Source organism: Bombus fervidus, chromosome 2 (assembly GCF_041682495.2).
Source record: "Bombus fervidus isolate BK054 chromosome 2, iyBomFerv1, whole genome shotgun sequence".
In the NCBI taxonomy this organism is placed as follows: Eukaryota; Metazoa; Arthropoda; class Insecta; order Hymenoptera; family Apidae; genus Bombus; species Bombus fervidus.
The window spans coordinates 5,848,379-5,873,066 of NC_091518.1; the positions used below are offsets into that span (position 1 = coordinate 5,848,379).

General features: G+C 33.9%; 1 protein-coding gene across 4 annotated transcripts in view; it reads right to left on the minus strand.

Annotated features, from left to right (window-relative positions):
- LOC139993061 (putative aminopeptidase-2) overlaps positions 1–24,688 on the minus strand; it is a 73,126-nt gene that overhangs the window by 11,055 nt on the left and 37,383 nt on the right. For all 4 annotated transcript variants that reach the window (XM_072014491.1, XM_072014476.1, XM_072014470.1 and 1 more), the window contains 9 exons: positions 24,114–24,257; positions 23,947–24,025; positions 22,923–23,452; positions 21,682–21,840; positions 16,015–16,308; positions 15,633–15,816; positions 14,741–14,897; positions 8,142–8,401; positions 1,403–2,046 (listed from right to left, as the gene is read on the minus strand). In XM_072014491.1, coding sequence (XP_071870592.1) covers positions 1,403–2,046; positions 8,142–8,401; positions 14,741–14,897; positions 15,633–15,816; positions 16,015–16,308; positions 21,682–21,840; positions 22,923–23,452; positions 23,947–24,025; positions 24,114–24,257 — 2,451 coding nt within the window. The remainder of the gene's footprint in view (positions 1–1,402; positions 2,047–8,141; positions 8,402–14,740; positions 14,898–15,632; positions 15,817–16,014; positions 16,309–21,681; positions 21,841–22,922; positions 23,453–23,946; positions 24,026–24,113; positions 24,258–24,688) is intronic.

A 24,688-nucleotide genomic window follows, 5' to 3' on the forward strand; every position in this document is an offset into this window, starting at 1 on the left:
AAATTTCTAGAAATTCTCTAGAAAGAAATTCAAATAAACATTAAAAAATAGCAGAAATACCTGCAGAATTTTACGACTTTTATAATATTTCTTCTAAGAATAATAAATAATTGTAGAATCTATATTTATTAAAGCTTCTCTTAGTTATTATACATTGTTAAAACATTGCTTTAATTTCCTATAATATAGATATATATATATATTTTTTAAATCCAATTTTATACTGTTATTGAAATATTAAAATCTATTTGTTGGAACTATTTTTATCAAATTTTACTAAATCTATTACAATGTCCAATTGAATTATTCATTCTAGAATTTAATTATTTGTATAAAAATTTAAAGGTACATTGTCTTTTTAATTAGAAGTATAGGCATGGCTTCTAATTTGAATGTATGATCAATACATGATCCTATTTTGTATTTCTAATATAATTTTTCAATGAAGCATTACATGGCCTACGCTTATATAAATACTTTTATTTGATTATATCCATTTATATAGTATACATTTATACATGTACAAAGCTTGGCTGTTGAATCGTGGGACACAGTATCTAATTATTTATCGACTAAGGTGGTCTTTAATATAACGATATCATTCAGATGTCGTCATTCAGTCGTCATTCAGATATCGTATTAGCCTATTAATTGAATACATTGAAAGATAAAAACATTATTAATTTATATATTTAAGATGTAGAAATAAAAAGAACAAAATTTTGAAAACAGAATGAGAAAATATAAGATTTCGTTAAGAACTCGGTATTATCTATGTGTACTAGAAAGGGAGAGAAATAAAGGAGAGAAATAAAATAACTATAATGCAAACATTATGTTTTACAAATTAATAATTAGTTTCGTCACATAATAATAAATATCAGATATTATCCACACTGTCACTCTTAGCACTGAATACGTTTAACATTCCTTCCTCTAATACTATTTCAAGCTGCCGTCTTTTCTTTCTGGACATGGCTTTTTTCCGGAAGCTTTAAACAGTGTTAGAGAAAGCAGTGTCAAATGTATCACTGCTAACTGTAACGGTATGAATAGTAATAATCCAAGCCGTGGAAACCTCAAGATTCTCAAACGTTAGATAATAGATAATGTAACTTTCTCATATAATAATAAAAAAAAAGAATTTACCTCGCGATCAGATCTTTAAAAATATGAGCATAAATAAATAAATAAATTTATTTATTTATATTTATTATATTTATTAGAAAAAATATACTTATTTATTTATTTATTTATTTATTTATTTATTTATTTATTTATTACATATATAGTAATAAAATAATATTTCTTCTTTTATTTCTACATTTCGATTGTACGAATATTGTTGTCTCTCACTATATGATAAAAATAAAAATAATCTGTCAATAAGAATAAATCTTACGTATATGTATCATTTCCGCGCCACTTGGCGAACAGGTCGATAGACTTATCCACACACGCTGTATGATTCAGTTTGCACATCCAGGATAGGATCAAATCTTTGGTCAATTGATCCATGTGGAATTGTTCGTCATTATTGTCTTCGAAGTCGAGCTTTTCAAATCGGTCAGCTGCCAATAGCCTAATGTACTTTTTCAGCATATCTTCTCCATAATTTCCTTGATATCGTTGCAGAAGGAAATTCATTCCAGTGAAAAATGCCTTCCAAGGTATGTACTCTTGTTCTTTTAGCAGATAGGTTGTCCCATTCAACGCGAGGCCATAGGTGATCCAATCAGCTCGTGCCAGATTCAAGAGATCATCGATAATTTGAGCTCGATTGGTCACATGTATTAGTGTATGATTAGCGCTCTTTAAGGCGTTGATCAGACGATTCCATGATTTAGTATCATAATTCACTCGATAGTAACCACTCTGCTGAATATTCAAAATGAACCATTCTTCCTGAGAATTGTAAGGAATGGTTATTGAAAATCCTTGTAGCCAAGTATCAGTCGTAGTAACCGAAAAATTCAGTTCAGAAGCGGTTGTCATCGTAATAGGTATCCAGAATTCCTCGAAAATTTCTGATGTAAAAAAATTTTTCTGCAAAAATTATTTCCAAAAGGTGTTTGATCTTTGGTATCTACTAGTTACCTAGGAATTCATATGTAGTATATGAAAAAGCTCATAACAAAAACGACCTTTGTCTACGTTTGTCTTTCTCCAGGAAAGCAAAAAAGATACTTCAGCGTCTTTTATTTTTGTGCGATGTATGCCATTTTTTTTTAACAAAAAATATTTATCACATCGTGAATTACTATAAGTGGCACTATCGCTCAAAAGTATGCCAATATTTTTATAATTCTAACACAATGTAATTTAATTAGAATATCATAAGTATAATTATTTTGTTGATTTTAAATAGCTAATAGATATAGAATGAAATAATTTCATGTGCGAGAGTGAAACAGATTATGGCATAGTTTTTCAACAAAATCTGTAAGAAAATATTCCAGCGAAACTATTTAACCTCAAACTGTCTATATATCATATATTTTATGCCCAGCAAGAAAATATCAGAAATGAAAAAATGATTCAAATAACCTTATGATAGGATCATTTGAGTCAGCGAAGAGATATTAACAACAAAATAATTTCTAAAAATTAGGTAATATGCACGTGTTACTGAATTATGTTAATTACAACTGAGAATATTAATAGTATTTGAACAAGCTTCTTACTTTTTGATGAGTACCTAGAAGTTATATCCTCGTAGAAAACTTGGCTACTTATCACGGCACTAATAACAATATACAATACAATACTATACCAATAACGATATGTAGTATCGTGGAAAGATTGTCTAAAAAATACCCGACGAAATATAAACAGTGTTACGAGAAAGCGTAAATGCCGACAGGCCGAAAGGGTCGGGAAACTTCAATAGACCAAGCGGCCCATCAATATGTCCTCGGTCCTTCAGTCAAATAGTTTCGCGGAAGGCGTACGTGACCATGATCGCGGACGGTTACGGAATACGTACGTGGTGGGAATATGAGAAGACGGTAAAGGGATACTTGAGGGAGAAAGAGGATTAATCGTCAGTCGTTAATTGAGAGTTAGTTGCGAGGAGTTAGTTTCGAGTTGAGTAAAGTTATGTGTTGTGAATTATCAATTTAGATGTCTTAGTTATATCACATTACTGCATTAAGTTCACGTTAAATAACCATTGTTGCCTGTTTAATCCACTGTAAATAAATCCATCTATCAATAAATTTATCATATAGAGTAGAAATTACTGAAAATCCTAATTTCTAATATTTCTGATAATTATTCCATAAATATAGCAGTATTAATAATAATATACAGTTTGTTTTCAAATGTAAATCGCTCAAAAATTATTCATGACTGAATTTGTTCAGTTTTACTTTATACTGACCGGAATATGCGACAAACGTAGATAAGACAAGGATTAAGTGTATTATACAAACAATTAATGAAATTATGATGTTATATTCTATTATTACCTCAAAGAGGGAAGGAAGCGTCAATTCAAGTGCGAGCATATGAAGTGTATTTAAGATATTATTAGATGGATTAAAATTAAAGGACGTGAAAGTGAGAATAGAGTTAAAGAGATAGAAATAAGAGATAAAAATAGCAGAAAAGGAAAAATTGTAGGAGGAAGATTAGGTGTGAAAAAAGGTGAAGATACAGAGAAATGGCAGGAAAGGAAGGAACAAGGTTGGTAAAAAGAGATCAGATGGCCGTAGGAAGAGAACAGGAGGTCGATAAGGAGGGAACAGTAAAGAGAAAAATCAGGTCAGAATAAAACAGAAAATAATGGTAGAAAGGAGGGGAATTGAGGAATATTTAACGAAGATAGACGGTTGAAGGGAGGGAGGAGAGGAAATATTAGAAGATCAAGGAGAAAAAAGTGTGGGAGCAAAAGGAAAAGAATGTAAGAGGAGTGAAGGAACAAAAGAAAAAGAGATCACGTTACTATTAGTAGAAATGAGAAAAGAGATGAGAAAGGAGATGAGAAAGATGAGAGAAATGGAGAGAAAGGACAGAGAGGAAATAGAAAGGTAACTGAAAGAAAGAGAAGATACCTGGGAAAAGGACAATTACGTGGAAGAATTGGTTCCTTGGAAAAGGCAGTAGAAACAATGCTAAGAATATTAGAAGAACAAAAGGAAGATGTAGATTCTAAGATAATGAAAAATATGGGGAAAAGAATACAGGAGGAAGCAATTATTAGAGCAGAACAAGTAAAGGTAAGAGATATGGAGAGAGTGATAGAAATACATAAGGTAGTTAAGGATCTAGAGGTCTAAATAAGGATCTCAAGGTAGCTTGTAAATTAGAACGGGCGAAAGCGATAGAAAATGAGAAGGAAATGATAATTGCGAGAGTAGAAAAAGAAGAGGGGCAGAAAAAGATGTTAAAGAATAAGAAGTACCAGTGGAGGAAGTTTACTTAAGATTTGAAATGCCTTGATATTTATGAAAAGTTGTCTGATAAAGTACAACTTCGCTTGTATGAATTTACTGGGGGACAAATTGATTTATATGTCGGAGATGAAAGGACACCGGGCCCCCTTTGAAATTCTTTGAAAAATTCCCAATATTGTAGCCTTTACAAATTAACCCAGATGTGACTGTTCGAGACCTGAGATAATGAGCAACTAGTCGCCGAACGTAGCCGCGATCACGGGATGAACGTTTTGCCTAACAGAAGTGTAGAATTGCATAGCTCTTTCTAAAAGAAATAGTTGTACCGACACTTGACAGTAAACATTCCAATGGTCTCTGTTCCGTGGCTCGGCACACACAGACGCTATTCTTCGGGCACGATGATTACCAGATATCGATGCATCTCCACAAGACATATTCAGCTAGCCTGAGGTCCTGCTATAAATCTTAAGATTTAGTTAACTAAGGTCCTTCAAACGGACAAACAATCTTTATTCTAACAGTCACTAAATCTATCACCTACTACGGGAAGATACGGGAAATCTGTTTTTCTCACGAACGACACTTCCCGCCAGCGACTTTCTCTCAAGGGCGGCTAGCATCTTTCTCTAACCACCAACATAGAAATTAACCAACTAACAACAACGTCTATTTCCCTTACTTTCCAAGCGGAGGCCTTCCTCGACTAATCCGATGATCTTGTGCCCTTAGACACATCCTCTGCAGCATCACCGCGACGAATAAGACATTCTCTCGTGCGGTCTCATTAGCAAGGAAACAACGCCTTTTACGATCAATGGACACTTCACGAGTCCGACTTAAACTTTGGAAGAAAGTATATTTGTTATCCCGTTGACCGCGGATTCGTTATCGAACCTAAGATCATTGTCATTAGCGTCTAATCACCGCGGTTACTTGTCGATTCTGTAATACTCACACTTTTGCTAGTCAACATTATCCCGATTGCGTAACAACGGTGGCTAATTCCAGAGAATATTCATTACACGCCCCTAACTCTAATCATAATGTTAACCTGACATATATAATCAGGTCGTTCACATAATAGGAGCCTGTCTATGTCTCCCTGCCATTATTACAATAGGAGTTCATGTTTATATAAGAAGATTCCAAGAAACACTTGGTCTTAAATATATAATAATGTTGCAAACTTCAATAATTATTTACAGGTGAATACTCCCCGCCGATTTTGATGTCCTTTAGATACGGGGGTGATTCTAAACAACTTTCCTTATAACATACAGGGTGTTCGGCTACAGGTGCAAAACATTTAAGGGCTGATTCTCGAAGCTAAAATGAAAACCAAGAATACAAAAATTGCGTATCTGACTTTTAGTTATTGGTAATTAAAAATCAGTCGAAATATCCCTGTGCGCGAGCAAATCTCCTTATGCGAACGAAAGTAGGTCAACCTGAGCAGTCGGATGCGTAGATATCCTTAAATCGAACCATACATGGGCAGTAGCATATCTCGTACAAATCATAGGAAAGAAGATTGTATTTGAATTCATACATCATTCGGTCCGCGGGTGTCATTGAAAAATCACATAAGCATTGCGAGTATCAAGACTGTTTACAGAAAAGTCGTATGGCATTCTAGGCATTTTATATTACAGTAAATGTTCAATATAGCCTCTGTTTTCTTGCCAACAAAGTACACATTAAACACGATATATACAACACGCACTGTATACACAACGCACTGTACACACTACGCTCAAATCACTTGCGTTGAAATTAAATAAAAAAGATTAAAAAGATAATAAAGAATACAAAAATAAAGAAAATAAAAAAGTTCAAAGACCTAAAAATGGAAAGGACCAGAAAAATGCACAACAGAATAATTTAAACCTATACTAAATCTAGAATTAACTAACTTTATGTTTATACAATTTTCATAACGTTTCTCTTTTACTTTCGAAATGATTCTATCCTTCTACGACTATTTTATCCTCTTATCAAATTTCTAAAATCGCTAAAACATGTTACGTAACAAGGTAGTAGTGAAGAGTTCCTACAGAAAAAAATGTATTCTACGCTACGATATTCTACGCTGATGTCACACGCTCAGAAACAGTAACAGGATAGGCAAAACATCCTGCATGCCATAGCCTTCGAAACAATAACCAGATAATAACAGAACAGCCGCATCTAATAGACACCCGACGATAACCCCTCCAGAGAGACCAAACCAGAGAGACGCGAACGCGTCGAAGCGCGTCAACGGGAGTTGTAAATTCCCGTTACGATTATAACAATCGACACCACGAACAGGTCGATCCCCTTATTTCTTGTGGAATAATAGGGGTGTTTGTTGTGTAATAAAACTGTAATCAACAGTTTTATAAGATTTATATTTTCAACAATTTATTATACTTAATATTGCGCCGTGTCGGAAGATATATTTGATATAAATAATTAATAGTGGTGGATACTTGTTAGTTGCTTCGTATAAGCAGAGAGTAGATTAAATTAATGCCGCGTAAACCGTAGTGAGGATTAAGTTTGCAGCAACAGTAGATGACTACGTCGAGATTGAAAGAACAATAGATTTGACTGATCTAAGTGTGTAGTAATAGTAGATGACTGCGCTGAGATTGAAAGAACAGTAAATGACTGCTCCTAGGATAAGACCGTTGACTTAACTACACGAAGATTGGAAGAACAGTAGACCCGTCTCGTACTATTACGGAGGAAAACTCGGTGTGGGTGTGCCCTTTTGAACTAAGAACGCGGATTCGTTGTTCACACTTTTCGGTAGAAAAGTGAGGGTAACGATCCGCAATGCCCATTGGTTATAGCCAACGTTAATAAGTGAAAAAGTAATGAGGAGAAAGTCATGTTCATGGGAAAAACCTGATATTTCACTAGACAAATATCCGCTTTCTCCGTAATTTGTAAGAGCGTGCAATAAACTTAAGGATTGTTTTCAGGACCATCCATAAACTGAAAATACTTACATGAATAGAGATTAAGGTAAAAAGATTCGGTTTATGGTGGTTTCCTAGGTTTATTGCGGGTCAGTGGAACAATGTGTAGGCCTTGGCGGCCAGACCATGAGAGACGTCGCACGGACCATCTCACGCGACGTAACACGTACAATAAAATTTTACTATCATATCTAGATTCCAAATTTTTTACCTTACTTGTGAAACGTTCGAACTACGACGCGAGATCACCGGTGATGTGTCAATTTCGTGATATCTTGTGTCTCCTACGTGATTGATACTTTCATTTCCTTGTATAATTTTCTTGCTATTAGTTAAGCACAGCCACAATATCTGAAGTGTTCCTTTTAAAAATATTATCAGTAACTAAAAAACAAAGCTAAAAGCACAATCTTTTTATTCTTGATTTTCGTCTTATTTCGGCTGCCTTAAATTTCCTGACGCTTGTAGCCGATCACCCTGTTTAGGATCATGTTCCCAACAACATATTTCAAGGTCATCGAAATCGGCACAGAGTACTCTTTTGTGAATAATTACCCAACTTGTATCGACTGCAAAGCATAAGAGTGTGTCACATAATGCGTGCTCCTACTGTTTACATTTTCGTTCATATAAGTGAATTGACGCTCAGCGATAGTTCAGATAATATACTTATAGGAGCTTCACTAAAGTTCAGTTAATCAGGCATTACTAAAATTTCGTTATGCAAATGGAGTTTATATTATGAAGTTCCATTGTACCGGATCTTAATGTATACCTGAGACAATATGATAGCATGTTCTTCTGACTTCGCAGAGACAACCGGATATCCCCTTGTATTAGTCCAACCAGACATGAAATTTGACATATTCAACCAGCAGTGTAAATCATTTGTTTTCATCATCGCATCATCGAAAGCTTTCCAAAGATCGTTTGGAGTTGCAGTACGGTATTTATGTCGGTCCAAATACAGGTACATAGCTTCTTTGAAGGTTTCTGGTTTCAGTGATTTTTGTATCATTCGTATGACACTAGCCGCTGTAAAAATATTTACTTTTAATAGTAAAATGCTAATTCTTATGAACACGGTTGAATTAAATGAAATTGAATTTTATTGTAATAAAAGATAATTAGTAATGGTTGCAGACAATGTTCGGTAGATATTATGTTAAGCAATGAATACATTTTTATTTACAGAAGGCGATTCAACGATAAAATATTTATTTTCTGGACAAAGCAAAATTAATGAATTGTTATCGATCGTAACCTAACCTAACCCCAATCGTGGACAAAAGGCCTAAGAGATATCGGGTGAACCATAAACAATGTCGCGAGAAAGCTTAAGTGCCGACAGGCCCATCAATGTATCGTCAGTCCTTCAATCGAATAGTTACGCGAAAAAAAGCCCTACGTGACCCTGGCCACGAACGGTTGCGGAATACGTGTGTGGTGGGACTATGAGAAAAGACAAAGGGATGCTAAGGGAGAAAGACGAATTAACAGTCAGTGCGAGTTTTTTTTTTTTTTTTATTGATTATTTGTTAAATTTTTACAATTTGTCCAGAAGGACATTTGGTAAAATATTATAGCTTAGAGAATAAAAGAATAAAAAAATAAAAAAATAAAAAAATAAAAAAATAAAAAAAATAAAATATAGCATGTGGATGGTTACCCCCAGCGGGGTTCCATCTTCTAGGTTTCCTATTGCATCTCTATTTCGAGGTCTGCGGGATGCTTCCTCTTCAGTCTTCTTTCTATTTTAGTTTTATTTGTTTCAGCAACCAGCTGGTTTGGGTGTGCTGCAAGTCTTTCTTTGTACTTTTTTGCGTATCTAGCGATTTCCTCTTTGACTGTTGGAATTTTTAGATCTTTTCGTAGATCTTCATTTCTGACGTACCATGGAGCGTTAACTATTGTCCTTAAAATTTTTGCTTGCTCTATTTCTATTTTGCTTATGTGACTCATTGCTGCCGTCCCCCATAGTGGGACTCCGTATGTCCAGATTGGTTTGATTATTGTTTTGTATATATTTAGTTTATTCATTGTGCTTAATTTAGATTTTCTATTGATTAACCAGTACATCTGCTTCCTTTTTGCACTTATTCTGTTTATTATTGATTTTATATGGTGCTTCCATGTAAGGCGTGTGTCTAAATGTATTCCTAGATATTTGACTTGCTTTGTTTGTGCTATGTGGGCGCCGTTCAGTTGAATATCAGGTGTTTTTCCTTTTCTAAGTGTAAATGTTATGTGGTTGAACTTGCTGGTGTTCACTTTTATTTGTTTGTTTTGCAGCCATTTTTCTATTTTTGTAATGTGTTCTTGTAGTAGTGCGGCGGTCGTTTCTAGATTTGCATGCCTCACTAGTATGGCCGTATCGTCCGCAAACGTCAGTGTTTTGTTGTTGACAGTTGTTGGTATATCTGCCGTGTATAGTGTGTATAATATTGGTCCTAAGACACTTCCTTGCGGTACTCCTGCCTTCATGTCCTTAATTTCAGAGTATGCATCATTTATTTTTACTACAAAGGTTCTGTTGTTTAAGTAAGATTTGAGTAGTTTGTAGATTTGTTCTGGAAATTGCTTTTTGATTGTTTAAAGAAGTTTTTCATGGTTAACTTTGTCGAATGCTTTTTCGATATCCATAAAGAGTGCTGTGCAGTATTGTTTTGTTTCAAGCGACTGTAAGATTTCATTGACGAGTCTATGCATTTGTTCTATTGTGGAGTGTTTATTCCTGAATCTAAATTGATGGTTCGGTATTAGTTTTTCTTTTTCTATTGTTGGTTTTAAGCGGTTATATATTACTTTCTCTAATAATTTGGAAAACGCAGGTAGTAATGATATCGGCCTGTAGGATGCAGTTAAATGTGGGTTTTTGTTTGGTTTGGGTAACATCACTATCTGTGCTATTTTCCATAGTGTAGGAAAGTACTGTATTCTTAGAATTGCGTTAAATATTATCGTTGTTAGTCTTATTGCCTTTGGGGGAAGGTTTTTTAAGATTTTCCCATTGATCAAGTCAAATCCTGGTGCTTTACTTGTCTTTGTTGCCTCAATTAAGTTTGTAACTTCTTGCGCTGTTGTGCTGAGTATGGTGCAGCGTTTATCAGTTGTGTTGCTGGCATTTTCCACTTCTTCATTTGTTTGCCATCCAGGGATGCTGTTATTAATTTCATACGGCGAAAATATATTTTGTAGGTGCTTTGAGAATTCTTCTGCCTGTTCTTCGTTGGTTCTGGCCCATGTGTTGTCCATTTTTCTGATTGCTGGGATTGTTTTTATTGTTTTCTTAATTTTGTTAGTGACTTTCCATAGGGAGTAGTCGGTATTCTCATGCGCGGATAGTGATTCGATGAATTTTGAGAATTCGTTATTATGATGTTCCCTTATTTTATTCTTTAGTTCCTTTGCAAGTTTATTTAGGTTTTTCTTGTTTTCTCGTGTTCTCTGTTTTTGCCATTTTGCTTTCGCTTTTCTTTTTTCCCTGATTTTGTCTAGGATGTCCTGCGGAATAATTTTTGATTGCCTGCTATTTGTTTCATAGGTGGTAGTTGCCCACGCTGCTTCCTGTATTATTTCTGTCAAAGTTGCTACTGCCTGCTCAATGTGTTCAGGTGTTTTCAACGGGATATTGCAGTTGATTTTGTTTTCGATCAGTTCTTTGAAAGTTTGCCAGTTGGTGGTTTTATTGCAAAGCGACTCTGACTTGTTATAAAGTAGTGGTTTGCTTGTATATTCTATTATAATTGGTGTATGGTCGGAGTTAAGCTCGAGGCTGGTTGCTATTTTTAATTTGCTTACATTTAGCCCTTTTGTTACTGCAAAATCCAACAGGTCAGGTATTTTATTGGGGTCTGTCGGCCAGTACGTTGGTTTTCCTGTAGATAGTACGTTGAGGTTGCTGCTTCTAATGTATTTTTCCAATGTTCTACCTCTCGGCGTGCTAATTCTCGAACCCCATAATGTGTGCTTTGCATTAAAGTCTCCTGCCGCTATATATTTGTCGCCTAAGGATCGGAAGTACTCTTCCCATTTTTTAAGTGTCATTTTGTGTCTCGGAGGTACATATACTGCTGACATCTGGAAGTAATTGTCATTGGTTTGTATTGTGACAGTGGTTGCTTGTAGGTGTTCTTGATTTGTTTGACTATGTAAGTGATGCTTGATGTCATTTTTTATTATTACTGCAGTTCCTCCATGTGCTTTACCTGAGGGATGTTTGGTATCGTATATGGTGTAGTACGGTATTTTCATGTAGTTTTTTAGGGTGAAATGTGTTTCTGAGACAAGTAGTATATCAATATTATTTTTATACAAAAATATTTTAGTTTCGTGGGCTCGCTGTTGCAAGCCATTGGAGTTCCAGACTGCTATTTTCAAAATGTCCATCTCTATTTTTTACTTAGCAAGTTAGTGAGTAGTTGTAACATGATTGTTGTTTGTTGTGCTTGTTGTCTTAGTATTGTGTTTAGATCACTTACCATTTTTCCTAACATTTCCATAGCTTTACTGGATTGTTTGAGCATTTCTTTGATGTCTGTAACGTCTTCGATGTTATTGTTTTGATTCTGGTTGTTTGCAAGCGTTGCTTTGCTAATGTTTTTAGTTACTTGTGCGTAGCTTCGTTTACCTTGGGGATCTATGTTTCTGCTTATAGCGTTTAGTTCGTGTTGTGCTTTCAATGTTGTTTCGTTATCCGTTATACTTTGTTGTGGTTGATGGTCATTGTGTGATCTGTTGCGAAGTGGAGGAAACAGTTTACGTTGTATTTGTTTCCTTATTTCACATCCTTTGTAGCTGGCTGGGTGGTTTCCGTTACAATTATAGCATTTAACTTCTTCTATTTTTCCTGTGTATGGGCAGTGTATTGTTAGGTGATTTTTTGCACATTTAACACATGCCGGGCTTCTGTTGCAATAATTTTTTGTGTGTCCGTATTGTTGACACCGCATGCATTGTGGTATATCTTTTTTGTAGCGTGGTGGTTCCACTGTTACAATTGTATTTAGTATTTTTTTGATTTCATAGATTTCCTTGTTATTGGTTCTGGGTTCCAGTTCTATTAAGAATAGTGGCAATGGTTGCTTCGTATCGTATCTTGTCATATTGTTTATTGCTCTTGTTTCATGGCCAATCTTTCCTAATTCTTCACTTAATTTTTTTGTGTTAGTTTTTGGATGTAAACCTCTTATAACTATTTTATAGCTCCTTTCTGTTTTGAGTTGGTACGTGTGGTATATAGCATTTTTTTCCTTTAGTTCATTTATCACTTTCCTATAAACTTCTGGGGTGTTTGTTTGAATTTTTACTTGTTCTAATTTTGTTTGTTTTATTGTGTAGTTATCCTTCCCGACTATATTGTTTAGTAGATCAATAAGCGGGTCTATTATTTGGGCCTCAACAAATATTGGTGGTGGTTTTGATATGTAAGGTGATTTAGTTGTGGTTTTGCTTGTCGGGTCATTGTCTATTTCTTCCGTTAATGAGCTGAAGGAGTTTCTTAAAGGTAATTCTTGCAGCCATCGCTGCTTTTCTGTATCTGGGTTTCCTGCAGCATTTGTGCCTGGAATTATTTTGCGTTTTTTGCTAGTCTTTGCTAGCTTCCAGTTTTCGTCCTGGTAACTTATTTCGTTGTCGTGTCTGCACTCCTCCTGTCTCCACTGCTCTTCCATTTCTTCTGTTTCCATATCATTTTGGTTGTTATTATTTTGCTGTTGTTGCTGTAAGCCTGGTAAATCTGACGACCCTTTTGTCTAATATTTTTCTCCTTTGGTTGCAATCTTGATTGTTGATATCTGCTGCTGCATTGTTTGTCACTATCACTATTCGTAGCACTTCTCTGAATCACTTGACTGGAGCACACGTTTGCTTACACACATCTGTTCGCCTCGGTTGTCCGAGCGATACTGTGCGAGTTGAGAAGTCAGAGAGTGTGAGTTGCATTGTCCAGAGAGTGTGGTCCACGTGAGAGAGAGAGAGTGTTGGAACCGGGATGACGAGGATTGTAAATTAACTATGTAGTTGTCTTAATTATAGCACATTATTGTATTTAGTTCACGTTAAATAACCATCGTTTCCTGTTTAACCTACACCTGTTTAAATCCATTTTGAATAAACTAATAAATAAAGATCCTACATCAATAACTATTTAACAAATTATTTTTCATCCTAGTGTACATAAATATAGAAAAAATTACATTTTATTTTAGTATGAGAATTTTTATGTTGTATCTTTAGTTGTTAATGTATTATTATTTGCATATTTAATTATCGATTATTAGAAGTAATTAAATTCAATTTACATACGATGGTGGAGCTAACAGAAGTTGATATAATTGCAAGTATATAACAATTAAAAAAATAAACAGTATAATTTGAAAGTATCAGTAACGACAATGAGTAATTAAATTTTAGGTGTCGCAATTTAGAACACTTTAATCCTACTGAGATAAAACTATGTTCACAGACATTTTACTATAATTAATATAACACGGATTTGGATTATTTGTTCAAATGTTTGAGATTTAAACAAGTGAACTGCAAAAATCTGCTTAAAGAAACATAATTGATCTGCATATGCCCTTTACGCGCCTGCATTCAAAAAAGCCAATGACATCGAATTGTGCTCTTTTCGAGACCATTCAATTCTTCCTGTTTGAAAGTTTATTTTGAAAGTACAGTTTACATGACTTTCGCGCAGTACTGTTAGAGGGATCTATACAAAACTGCGTACCAAAGTAAAATTCTATGTCATGCTTATCTTCATTAGTAAGTAATTCAAATTACCTATTTTTATCATATTCAGACGTTAGTCAATTAAAACAACATAATCAAAACAGACGAACCTGAGAGAAATAGTCATAAAAACGACTTTCGAGTATATATTATTTGAAATATGGTGTAATTCACTTAAATGAAAATTATGTGTGGTGTACACGACGGTGTGGTAGGTGGGTATATGACACTTGGACGGGCTATGAACCGAAGGAATTTGACGATTTTCAATATTATCGCTGTTAACCCGTCCAGATCTGATCTAGTTTCATTATTAATTTAAGTACTTTGTTTGGATTTTGGATTCAATTTCTCTTATTTTATATTTATTATGTGGACATTTATTGTAATAGATACAATTTTAATTATATAATCTTTCGTAAAGTAAGAAGTTAGAAACTTAAAAACCTAAGTATACCGTTCTACACAGGTATCCTATATTATATGAATATAGCAGCTACTTTAGATAAACCATTTCGTGAATCATTTGATAGAGATCTATTGGTTATATATTGGTTAAGAATTCCTTGGTAGTATTTGAAAAATACCTGGTTACTAATTCATCATATTCTAAACTATAAAAATCTCACAATTACTTACATTTTCCATAAGTAATGGCGTCAAAAATTTTTTCGATTTCGTCAGGTGTAGTAACTGCATTACTCATGGGATGCGTTGACAGCAAGGCATCTGCTTCCATCGCTGGCTGTAGTTCATCAACCACAAATAGGTCGTTGTAACCAAAGTCTGATTCGAACTGTAATTAATTTTGTAGCTGTTATATTTTTTAGTAGAGCATGGTTTAAAAAATATCTTTGGTTTAAAAAATATATCTTAATTAAATTATTTATTTTATCTATGGGTTTATTGTACCAAAAAAAAAAAAAAAAAGATCTAGAATAGATCGCCTCCGAAATTAGTATAGAAATATTGGTTGCTTATTTCATTATGCAGGCTATTGAAACAAGAGTGCAATTAAATCGCTAATAGCAGCTAAAGTTTTATTGTCGTTTGTTTCGATTTGATAATCTCAAACTGAGACATGAAGTGTGAGTGATGTAGAGACAAAAATTTCCAAAAACGCACAGACACTTTCGTGTTCAATAAAATGAATAAAGAATATGATATAATAGTTGGAAAAAAAATAGTTACTTCATGTTATAAACTGAAAGACTACCTTTTTAACAAAAAATTTTACCGTTGTGGTCCTACAAATGCAACTATAGCCTAAAATAAGACAGTTTAACATGTTGATATGTTGAATATTGGCATAATTATCAAAGAAAAATCGCAGTTTAGCTGTATACAGGATGAGGTATAAATGAATGTCCATACATCAGGGAGTGAAGTATTATCTATAACTCGAAAACTACGTAAGACATATGTTAATATGTCGTCTTTTATTTATTTTAATGTATAGATTCCCTGAAACATTTACAACTCATTTTGTATAAAAAAAATAAGGGATCTAACACGTTCAATAAAGGCTTACCATGTCAGCAAGACGCCATTGCATGTATTCAGCGAAACCCTCGTTCAACCATAAGTGTTCCCACCAATCGCAGGTGACCAGATTTCCATACATCATGTGCGCGATTTCGTGAGCAATTATAGTAATTATATAGATCCTATGTTTAGCTGATGTTACTTTCTTGTCATAAAAGAGTCCGTACTCTCTGTGAAAGTAATTTACACATTTCATTAAATGTATCTTGTCTAATGATAATAAGATCAACTTGATACCCACTAAACCAAAGAATTGAATGAATTCCTTTATATTCATTTATGAATCAGTTAGAAATTGAACAAAATGAATCCTTCATGAATGATTAATTTAGATACAGATTCTTTTAAAATAACTCAATACAATTTACCTGAACGTAGCAAGACCCCAATTTTCCATAGCACCCATTGAGAAATCTGGAATTCCGACTAAATCCAATTTTGGCAATGTATATTCATGGTTTGTTTCCATCTGAAGATAATCAAGGATTCTCCTTGCTGCGATTTGCGCTAAATAGCCTTTCTGAGCAATATTGGGTCTACCCCATATGTTTACGCCTAAATATGTATTTATCACAGGATCAAAGTCGCTGACTACAAATGCCACCAGGTATGTTGACATACTGACTGTTTCTTTAAAAGTTTCTACAACACGATCGGATGTACTGAAAGTACAAGTTAGAATGTATATATTACATTTTCGTAAAATGTTCCTGCTATAACAAATATAAATCTATTAACCCATTAGCCCAAAGACCAAGTAGAGGAATAATGTGTTGTTTAAACGAATATTATTTAGGAACGTGAAGTAATATACGGATTGTTTCATCTAGATATTAAAAATGTATTGGAATAGCAGATACTTTACAGGAGCTCATTCACAAATTAGAGATATACAGTGGTTCACGCAAGTGAAGGACACGTGTAAACACCTTTGATGAATATGTATTATGCGTCTTATATGAGACATTCTTATTAATATTGCGATGTAATCCGACTATCATGATTATATTGGGAAAGTTTAAAACGAATCTGTTATTATAAATTACAAGATATTTGGTATAAGCATATATGTATTTCGCAAAAACCACAAAAATATCTAAACTATCACTATTCCATTATTATAATGCTTATTATATATCAAGGCTTATATACTTCTATGAGCTGTTGTATGTAAACAACATTATAATGACTTAGAAAAATCATAACGTGCTATTATAAATGTACCGATTTCTACAAAACTTCATATGATTGTAAGCGGTCAGTGAAAGAAGAAAATGATGAAAAAGATATGGAAAAATCCTTCGAAATCCTTGTTATAATTACACTGCTAAAGAAATGTTCGGCAATGTAAATTGACCGAAAAAGATTGGAAATTAAATGTTGTATTAAGACTACGTTAGTCTTTAATATAGATCTTAATAATATTAACGTATAATGTTTAATCGGGCACAATGAAAAAGTACAAAAGAGAACGTGATATTTTATTACATCATATCTCCAGTTATTTTAAAGGAAAATAGCTTTCAGATTCACTACACTCTGATTCAATCTTACACTACCAAAATGGTCTTTATGTGTGTATCACAAACAAAAAACATACTGCGTATTAAGAGATCACACTGTGTGGTGCTACGTAATTCGTACTTAGCGACATAGTATATGCATATGCCGAAGATGAAAGGACACCGGGCCTTCCCTTTGGAATTCTTTGGAAAATTCCCAATACTTTCATTTTTATAAATTAACCCGATTATAATTGTACGAGATTTCGCGATAATGAGCTTGGGCTCGAGGTGACGACTAGTCGCTGAACGTAGCCGCGGTCACGGGATGAACGTTTTACCCAACAGAGGTATAGAATTGCATAGCTCTCCTTAAAGAGAAATAATTGTACCGACACCTAACAGTAAACATTCCAACTGTCTCTACCCCGTGACTCGCCACACACAGACCCTATTCTTCGGGGAAGATGATTGCCAGATGTCGATGCATCGTTCACAGTATATGTTCAGCTATCCTGAGGACCCGCTATAAATCTTAGGATTTATTTAACTAAGGTCCTTCAAATTGACAAACAGTCTTTATCCTAACAGACCGTAAATCTGTCACATACTGCGGGAAGATCTGCTTTTCTCACGAACGACGCTTCCCGCTAGCAACTTTCTTTCAAGGACGGCTAGCGTACTTTTCCAGCCACCAACATAGAAATTAACTAATTAACAGCACCGTCCATTTCCCTCACTTTCCGAGTGAAGGCTTTTCTCGACGAATCCGATGATCTTGTGCCTTTACACACACCCCATCATAGTTTTCCTCTGTAACATCATGGCAGTTTTCTTCCGACTGCCGAAGCGTGCATATGTGTGTCTAGTGCCCAGTGAAGTTCACAATAAGTGACGACCCTCCGTCGAAAGTGAGTTGAAACAGAAACAAACCAAGTGTTTCCTAAACTTACTCGTGGAAAATCCAACACTTTAAATCTCTAATTCTAATCATAGCCTATCGACTAGTTATTTCAATTTGAATTAACTAGCTCGAAGATGGCCCAAGTAACCAGATCAGGCCCTCACTAACAAAACTACAACCGCACCGTTCTCCCTCCTCTGAGGCCCAAGGATAATATCACCCACCTTCCTAACCACACCAACAACATCAAAAAACGTAAGCTTGATTCAGTCAAAAAAAATGTCAACACTATTCAGAACGAACCGTCCACAAGACTCATTACCATCCACAACAGATTCGCAATATTAGAATTTGCAGACAATTCTATGGACGTAGCTGAAACATCAACAATTCAACACACACAAAAAATCCTCCTCCCCCACCAATCTTCGTTGATGACGTTATCGACATTCAAACAATGATAAAGTCCATCGAGAAATATATTAACAAAGAGGATTACATACTAAAAATTAAAAACAATCAGGTTAAAATCCTACCGGCCAATTCAGACTCCTACAGAAAATTGACAAAGTTACGAAAAACTCTGAACGCAAACTTCCATACATATCAACTGAAACAAGAAAGGCTTTTTCCTATGGAACTACGCAACATCCACCACTCAACTAACTTAGATGAACTGAAACTTGAACTCTTAGATCATGGCTACGAAGTAACCAATACTAGCAACATAAGACATAGAATAACAAAAAACCCGCTATCCTTATTCTTTATTAATCCAAAGCAAAAACCAAATAACAAGGAAGCCTATAGTATCAATCGTTTAATGAATTTGGTAGTAAAAGTTGAACCACCTTTTATACAATAAGAGATAGTCCGATGCAAAAGGTGCCAAATGTATGGCCACACGCAGAAATATTGCAGCCATAATCACCGCTGCGATTATAATCAATGGCTTTATTCATAACCAACTCACATACTGACAGCTCTTTAGAGAAGTATTCAATCATTCAACATCAGCCTCAATATCCCTAAAAACAAACGAAGATATAGAAACAGCCACGGAATATTTAAACACCAGCATAATAAACGCGATCCGTTCTTCCACCCCAACTAAGTGTTTTGTCAATAAACAGGAATACCCTCATTACATATTAATAAAAATCGCAGGAAAACTTAGAAGAGTATGTCAAAGATTTAGAACGCCTGAGGACAAGCGTAAGCTAAATAACGCAATAAGAAAACTAACCAAAATCATTAAAAATAAAAAAATGACTGTTTTCAAAAACATCTTGCTAATCTGTCTCCCACAGCTTACTCCAACTACTCACTACGGAAGGCATCCAGGAAACTCACTCGTCCTCCGCAAATAATTCCTCCAATTCGCTGTCCGCAAGATGGATGGGCGCGTAGCCGTATACAAAAAGCCAACTTGTTTGCATACCACGTAACTAATGTCTTCCAACCGTATTCCTTCACCACTGCCGCCGAAATAACGGAGTACTTGCACTCTGTCTTCCAGATGTCTCCTCCTATTGAACCTTTCTCATCTCTGGAAGTTATAGAATTAATACGTCGCCTAAACCCCAGGAAAGTATTGGGACATGATCAGATAAGTAAGAAAGCTATCAAGGAGCTTCCCAAAAAACGGATTGCTCTCATCACCTCCATTTTTAATGCAATTCTTCACCTTCAATACTATCGTAAATCCTGGAAAATATCATTAATTACCCTTATCCCTAAACCTGGAAAGCCAATACTCGAAAGTAGCTCTTATCTCCCAATTAGTCTTCCATCCACCTTTCCCAGACTATTTGAGAAGATACTAACGAAATGACTCCTTCCACTCTTAGAGGAGTTGAAAACAATGCCGGATCATCAATTCGGCTTTCGGAAGCAACATTCTGCGATATAGCAAATTCATCGTCTAACTCATAAAATCAACCAAGACATAAAAAAGAAAGGATATTGCTCTGCGGTATTCCTGGACATTCAACAGGCGTTCGACAAAGTGTGGCATGAAGGACTTTTGTTCAAACTAAAGAAAATCCTACCGCACACCTACTACTTTATCCTAAAATCATATCTAACCAATAGGCTGTTCATGATTAAATACTTAGACACTATAACTGCAACATTCCCATTAGGAGCTGGCATACCCCAAGGCAGTGTCCTCGGATCTCTGCTATTCATCATCTACACTGCCGACTTGCCAAGCTTAACAGAGATAACCACAGCGACATTTGCTGATGACACAGCTTTATTAGCATCCCACTCAGGCTCGATAATTGCCTCCTCAACTCTCCAGCGAGGTTTCGACTCTATGGGAGAACGGTTCCGCAAATGGCGCTTCAAAATAAACGAAATCCAGTCATATAACTTTCACACTACGAAAAAAATCCTGCCTACAAGTAACCATAAATAATATTCCAATACCAAACAAAGATTCAGTCCGACATCTGGGTATGATTCTAGATAGAAGAATGACATGGAAACGGCACATCGTAGATGAATCCAAAGAATTGAAAACAAAACTAAAAATATTCTATTGGCTGATTGGCAGACGCTCCAACTTAAACATACAGAATAAAATAATGCTATACAAAGCCATAGTAAAACCTGTTTGGACCTATGGAATTCGACTACAGAGAACAGCGAGCAACTCTAACATAGAAATTCTCCAACGATTCCAATCAAAAACTCTAAGGTCCTTAATAGATGCACTTTGATATGTTACCAACGAAACAATACATCGCGACCTTAAGATACTCACAGTCAAAGAAGAAATATCTAAGTTCAGAAGCAGATATAATATAAGAGTTAACAACTACTAAAACCCATTAGTTACCCAATTACTTGACACGACGGATTAGATCCGCAGACTAAAAAGGAAATACCTCTTAAATTGAAGCATTAGATTCAACTAGAATCAAGCATACTATAAACTTTTATAATCCAAGTTACAGTACCACGCTAAGAAAATTTACTTAAAATTCTGTACGAGAATTGATTGTAAATAATCTACTAAATTAAAAAATAAAAAAAATATCGCGATGGAAAACACACTCTCTTGCGATCTTATTCGCGAGAAAAACAACGTCTTTACGATCAGTGAATATTGTCACGTCTTATTTTTAACCAAGAGCCAGACTTAGACTTTGGATGAAAGTATATTTGTTATCCCGTTGACCGCGGATTCGTTATCGAACCTAAGATCATTGTCATTAGCGTCTAATCACCGCGGTTACTTGTTGATTCTGTAATGGTCACACTTGTGCTAATCAACATTACCTCGATTGTCTAACAACGATGGCTAATCTCAGTGAAGATTCATTACACGCCCCCAACCCTAATCATAATGTTAACCCTACACATATTTACATAAAAAATATAGGACAGTATGGATTTACAGAAATATAACAATGTAGATGCATGAAAATGAAACTAATTTATAATTTTTCATTTTCGAAAATATTAGAATTTTATAATTTTTTGTATTAATAAATCATAATGGTACTATTGTATGTAAATGACTCTGACTTAATATTTGCTTTTCTTAAAGTATATTATTGCTTCTATTTTTTTTTTTTTTTAAATAATCATGATGTTTATATTTCTCTGTGCATACTTACAACAGTGGAATTAGCGAATCTCTAGGCATATTACTCAGCACCTTATAATCCTTAGGTCTTTCCATGTTTATTACAAACTTTGCTTTGAAAGCTGGTTCATCGAAGCAAGGGAAAGCCTGTCTCGCATAAGTTGCTTCAAACTGAGTCGCAGCCAACCAACTAAAATCAAGAAAGGGTATTAGGAAACTACAATTACATTAATTACAAATACATTAATTACGAGTAACAACTGATTCTTCATGAAAATATAAATCGAAGTAATTGAATAAATTCTTCATGTGCATTACATTGTCTCGATTTTAGAGAAAATAAATAAATATAATTCATTGGGTATAAAATACGTAAATTATCAATTGTTAATCTTGTTGAAATAATTGATCGTTTTGTTTTTTTAAACAAATAATTACTAGAAACAAACGTTGCGTTGACTATAACGTTTTACTTCTTTTAGTTTAAATTCCACAACAGTTTAAATTCCGTTATATGAGTTGTTTGTTTCCATATCAAAATTTGTTAAATTAGAGATTCGAATAAAAATAGTTTACTACAATATAAAACCAAGAATTAATTAATTATATGAAATAAACAAAAAGTTAATTTCATGTGTTAAGTAGCTATAAGATGTATTGACACATGTCCTTATTTTCCAGTGAAGTGTTGCTTTACATGACTCTACACATTTCATTTTTATAATAATATATAAAATTTTTGTGATTTTTGTAATCTGAAAGTACTACTAAATGATACGTAACTTAATATACTTGGATTTAATTAATTAATATGTACATAAATCTTTTAATATATATTAATATATATATAATACATATATAATTTTATATATTAGTATTATATATATACATATATTATATTGTTGTGGACTGTGGACTTATTTGTGAAACAGAAACTTTTATTCCATTTTAATAATTGGAATATATATGAAAACTATGCGGAAAAAATAGTAAGTCCATTTTTGTTCATTTTCTGACGTCTGAGTGACTAAACAGAAATAATTTAACATGAAACAATTGAAGTATTGTTTACAGAATACAACTGTGAGTGTTTTTGCATTTATATAAAATTCCAATAGGTACAAATATACCGACAGAGATAATACTAAAAATTATTCGATTTAGAATATTTAGATTTTATTTCTTTATTTGTATTTGTAAAAATATGAATTTGCATAAATATCCGGAATCTAATTGTTTGTCTTAAAATCTTACTCCAAAGTCCTTACTCACCGAATGTTTCCTTCATCGGTGATATAGTAACTTCGATAAAATCCTTCCATATTATCGTTCAATTTACCAGTAAATATGATATCAAGAACAAGTTCGTTAGCTTGAATGAATCTCTTCATGAATATTGTGAGCGTCTCAGTATCATTATTTTGTTGCAGACCGCTTACGCTGTTTTCATTGTTTGAAGTCGAGTTTTTCGATTGCAATGAGAGCCCTGTGATTTCAAGTTTGCTGGAATGAAGGACTATATGGGATATATAATCTACGTTACGTTCCATTTCTATTTGTACTCTGCCAGTAAATATAAAATTGTTTTCGGCAAAATATGGAGACAATGTAATATTGTATCTTAATGGAGAAAATGATTTTGGTAAACGATAATTCATCGATGGATATTGTTCCTCGATCCACTGGAATATCCCTGGGATATTCTCTTGGCCCCATTTTAATTCGTGTTTTGCGTAATCCGAGAAAGCCTTGAAGTTTTCCATTGGCTGTTTCTTGTCTAGGAAATTGAGTAACTCGACATACTGCGAAAAGAATGATTAGTTAAAATTTAATCGATAACATTCGAAGAATGTGAAATAACGATGTTAAATTTGTTGAGGAATTACAATATATACCCTCGTTCATTAGAATTAGGCACATTTATAGAAAGCGAGGTTAATCTCAGAAATAATTATAAAAAATTACTATCTGAGCATTCTTGAATAACCAATTTAACAATTAATAATATTAATAAATTAACAAATTACAATTCTTGTTTATATATAGTTTATAATTTTTTCTTAAATAAAATAATCAGCTAATTTGTAACTTGTAGAATGGCACTAATAATATTACCTCAATTATGCAAGACAGCTCTGGTTTAAAATTTATGCTACATATTGCAGAATCTTAAGATAAATAAAAGATTCGCATATCCAATATTATGATAAAAATCTCGTATTTAGGTATAATAATCTTTTGAAAAGAATGATTCGTTTGGAACGAATATAATGATTATACAAAAAGAATAAATTACCTTTGCATAAATTTTATTTGTGAATACTTTTTTCCCAATCGCGTTTACGATACTGTTGACACTGGAAATTTGCTGGAAGCTGCAGAAACAATATTGCAAAATGATTTTAATTATTACTGCGAAAGCCAAATAATTTTTGTATAGTTTACTTACAATACTTTACTTACTAGCTGATCATTTTTTCGTAATTTTTTTCAATGAAATTTATTACGAATTCGACTCCCTTCGGGCCCGAATTAATAACGGAAGTGAAAACGCTTGAACTATCTTCAAATCGTACCCGCTTATCTGTGAGTACTGTGTGAAGTAACCTTGGAAAAAGAAAAGATAAACAAGTAAACGTAATACACTCTACATGTAAAAGTTAACAATGAGATATGTATATGGTGTTTAAAAATTATTTCACACTTGAAAAGAGTTACTACAAAATTGACCTGCTTCTTGAAGTGTGAGGACAAATTATTTTATTGCATCGTGTAGAAGTCGTCACGAGGAATAAAAGTCTAATAGCCATGACAAATAACTTTTTAAAATCCTGTACAAGCTTTTACAACAAAAAATCTAAAATGTTATATGTACTACGTATTTATCTTCGATTGACTACGATGTCTTTGTATTTTTAACTGAAATGTTTAGCATTTGCTCATTTTTTTAAATATACAGAAATATTGCCCCGTGTTTTTTACATATCAAAGATATTATACATGTTTTTATAAAATAATGACATAAGTATTGAATGAAG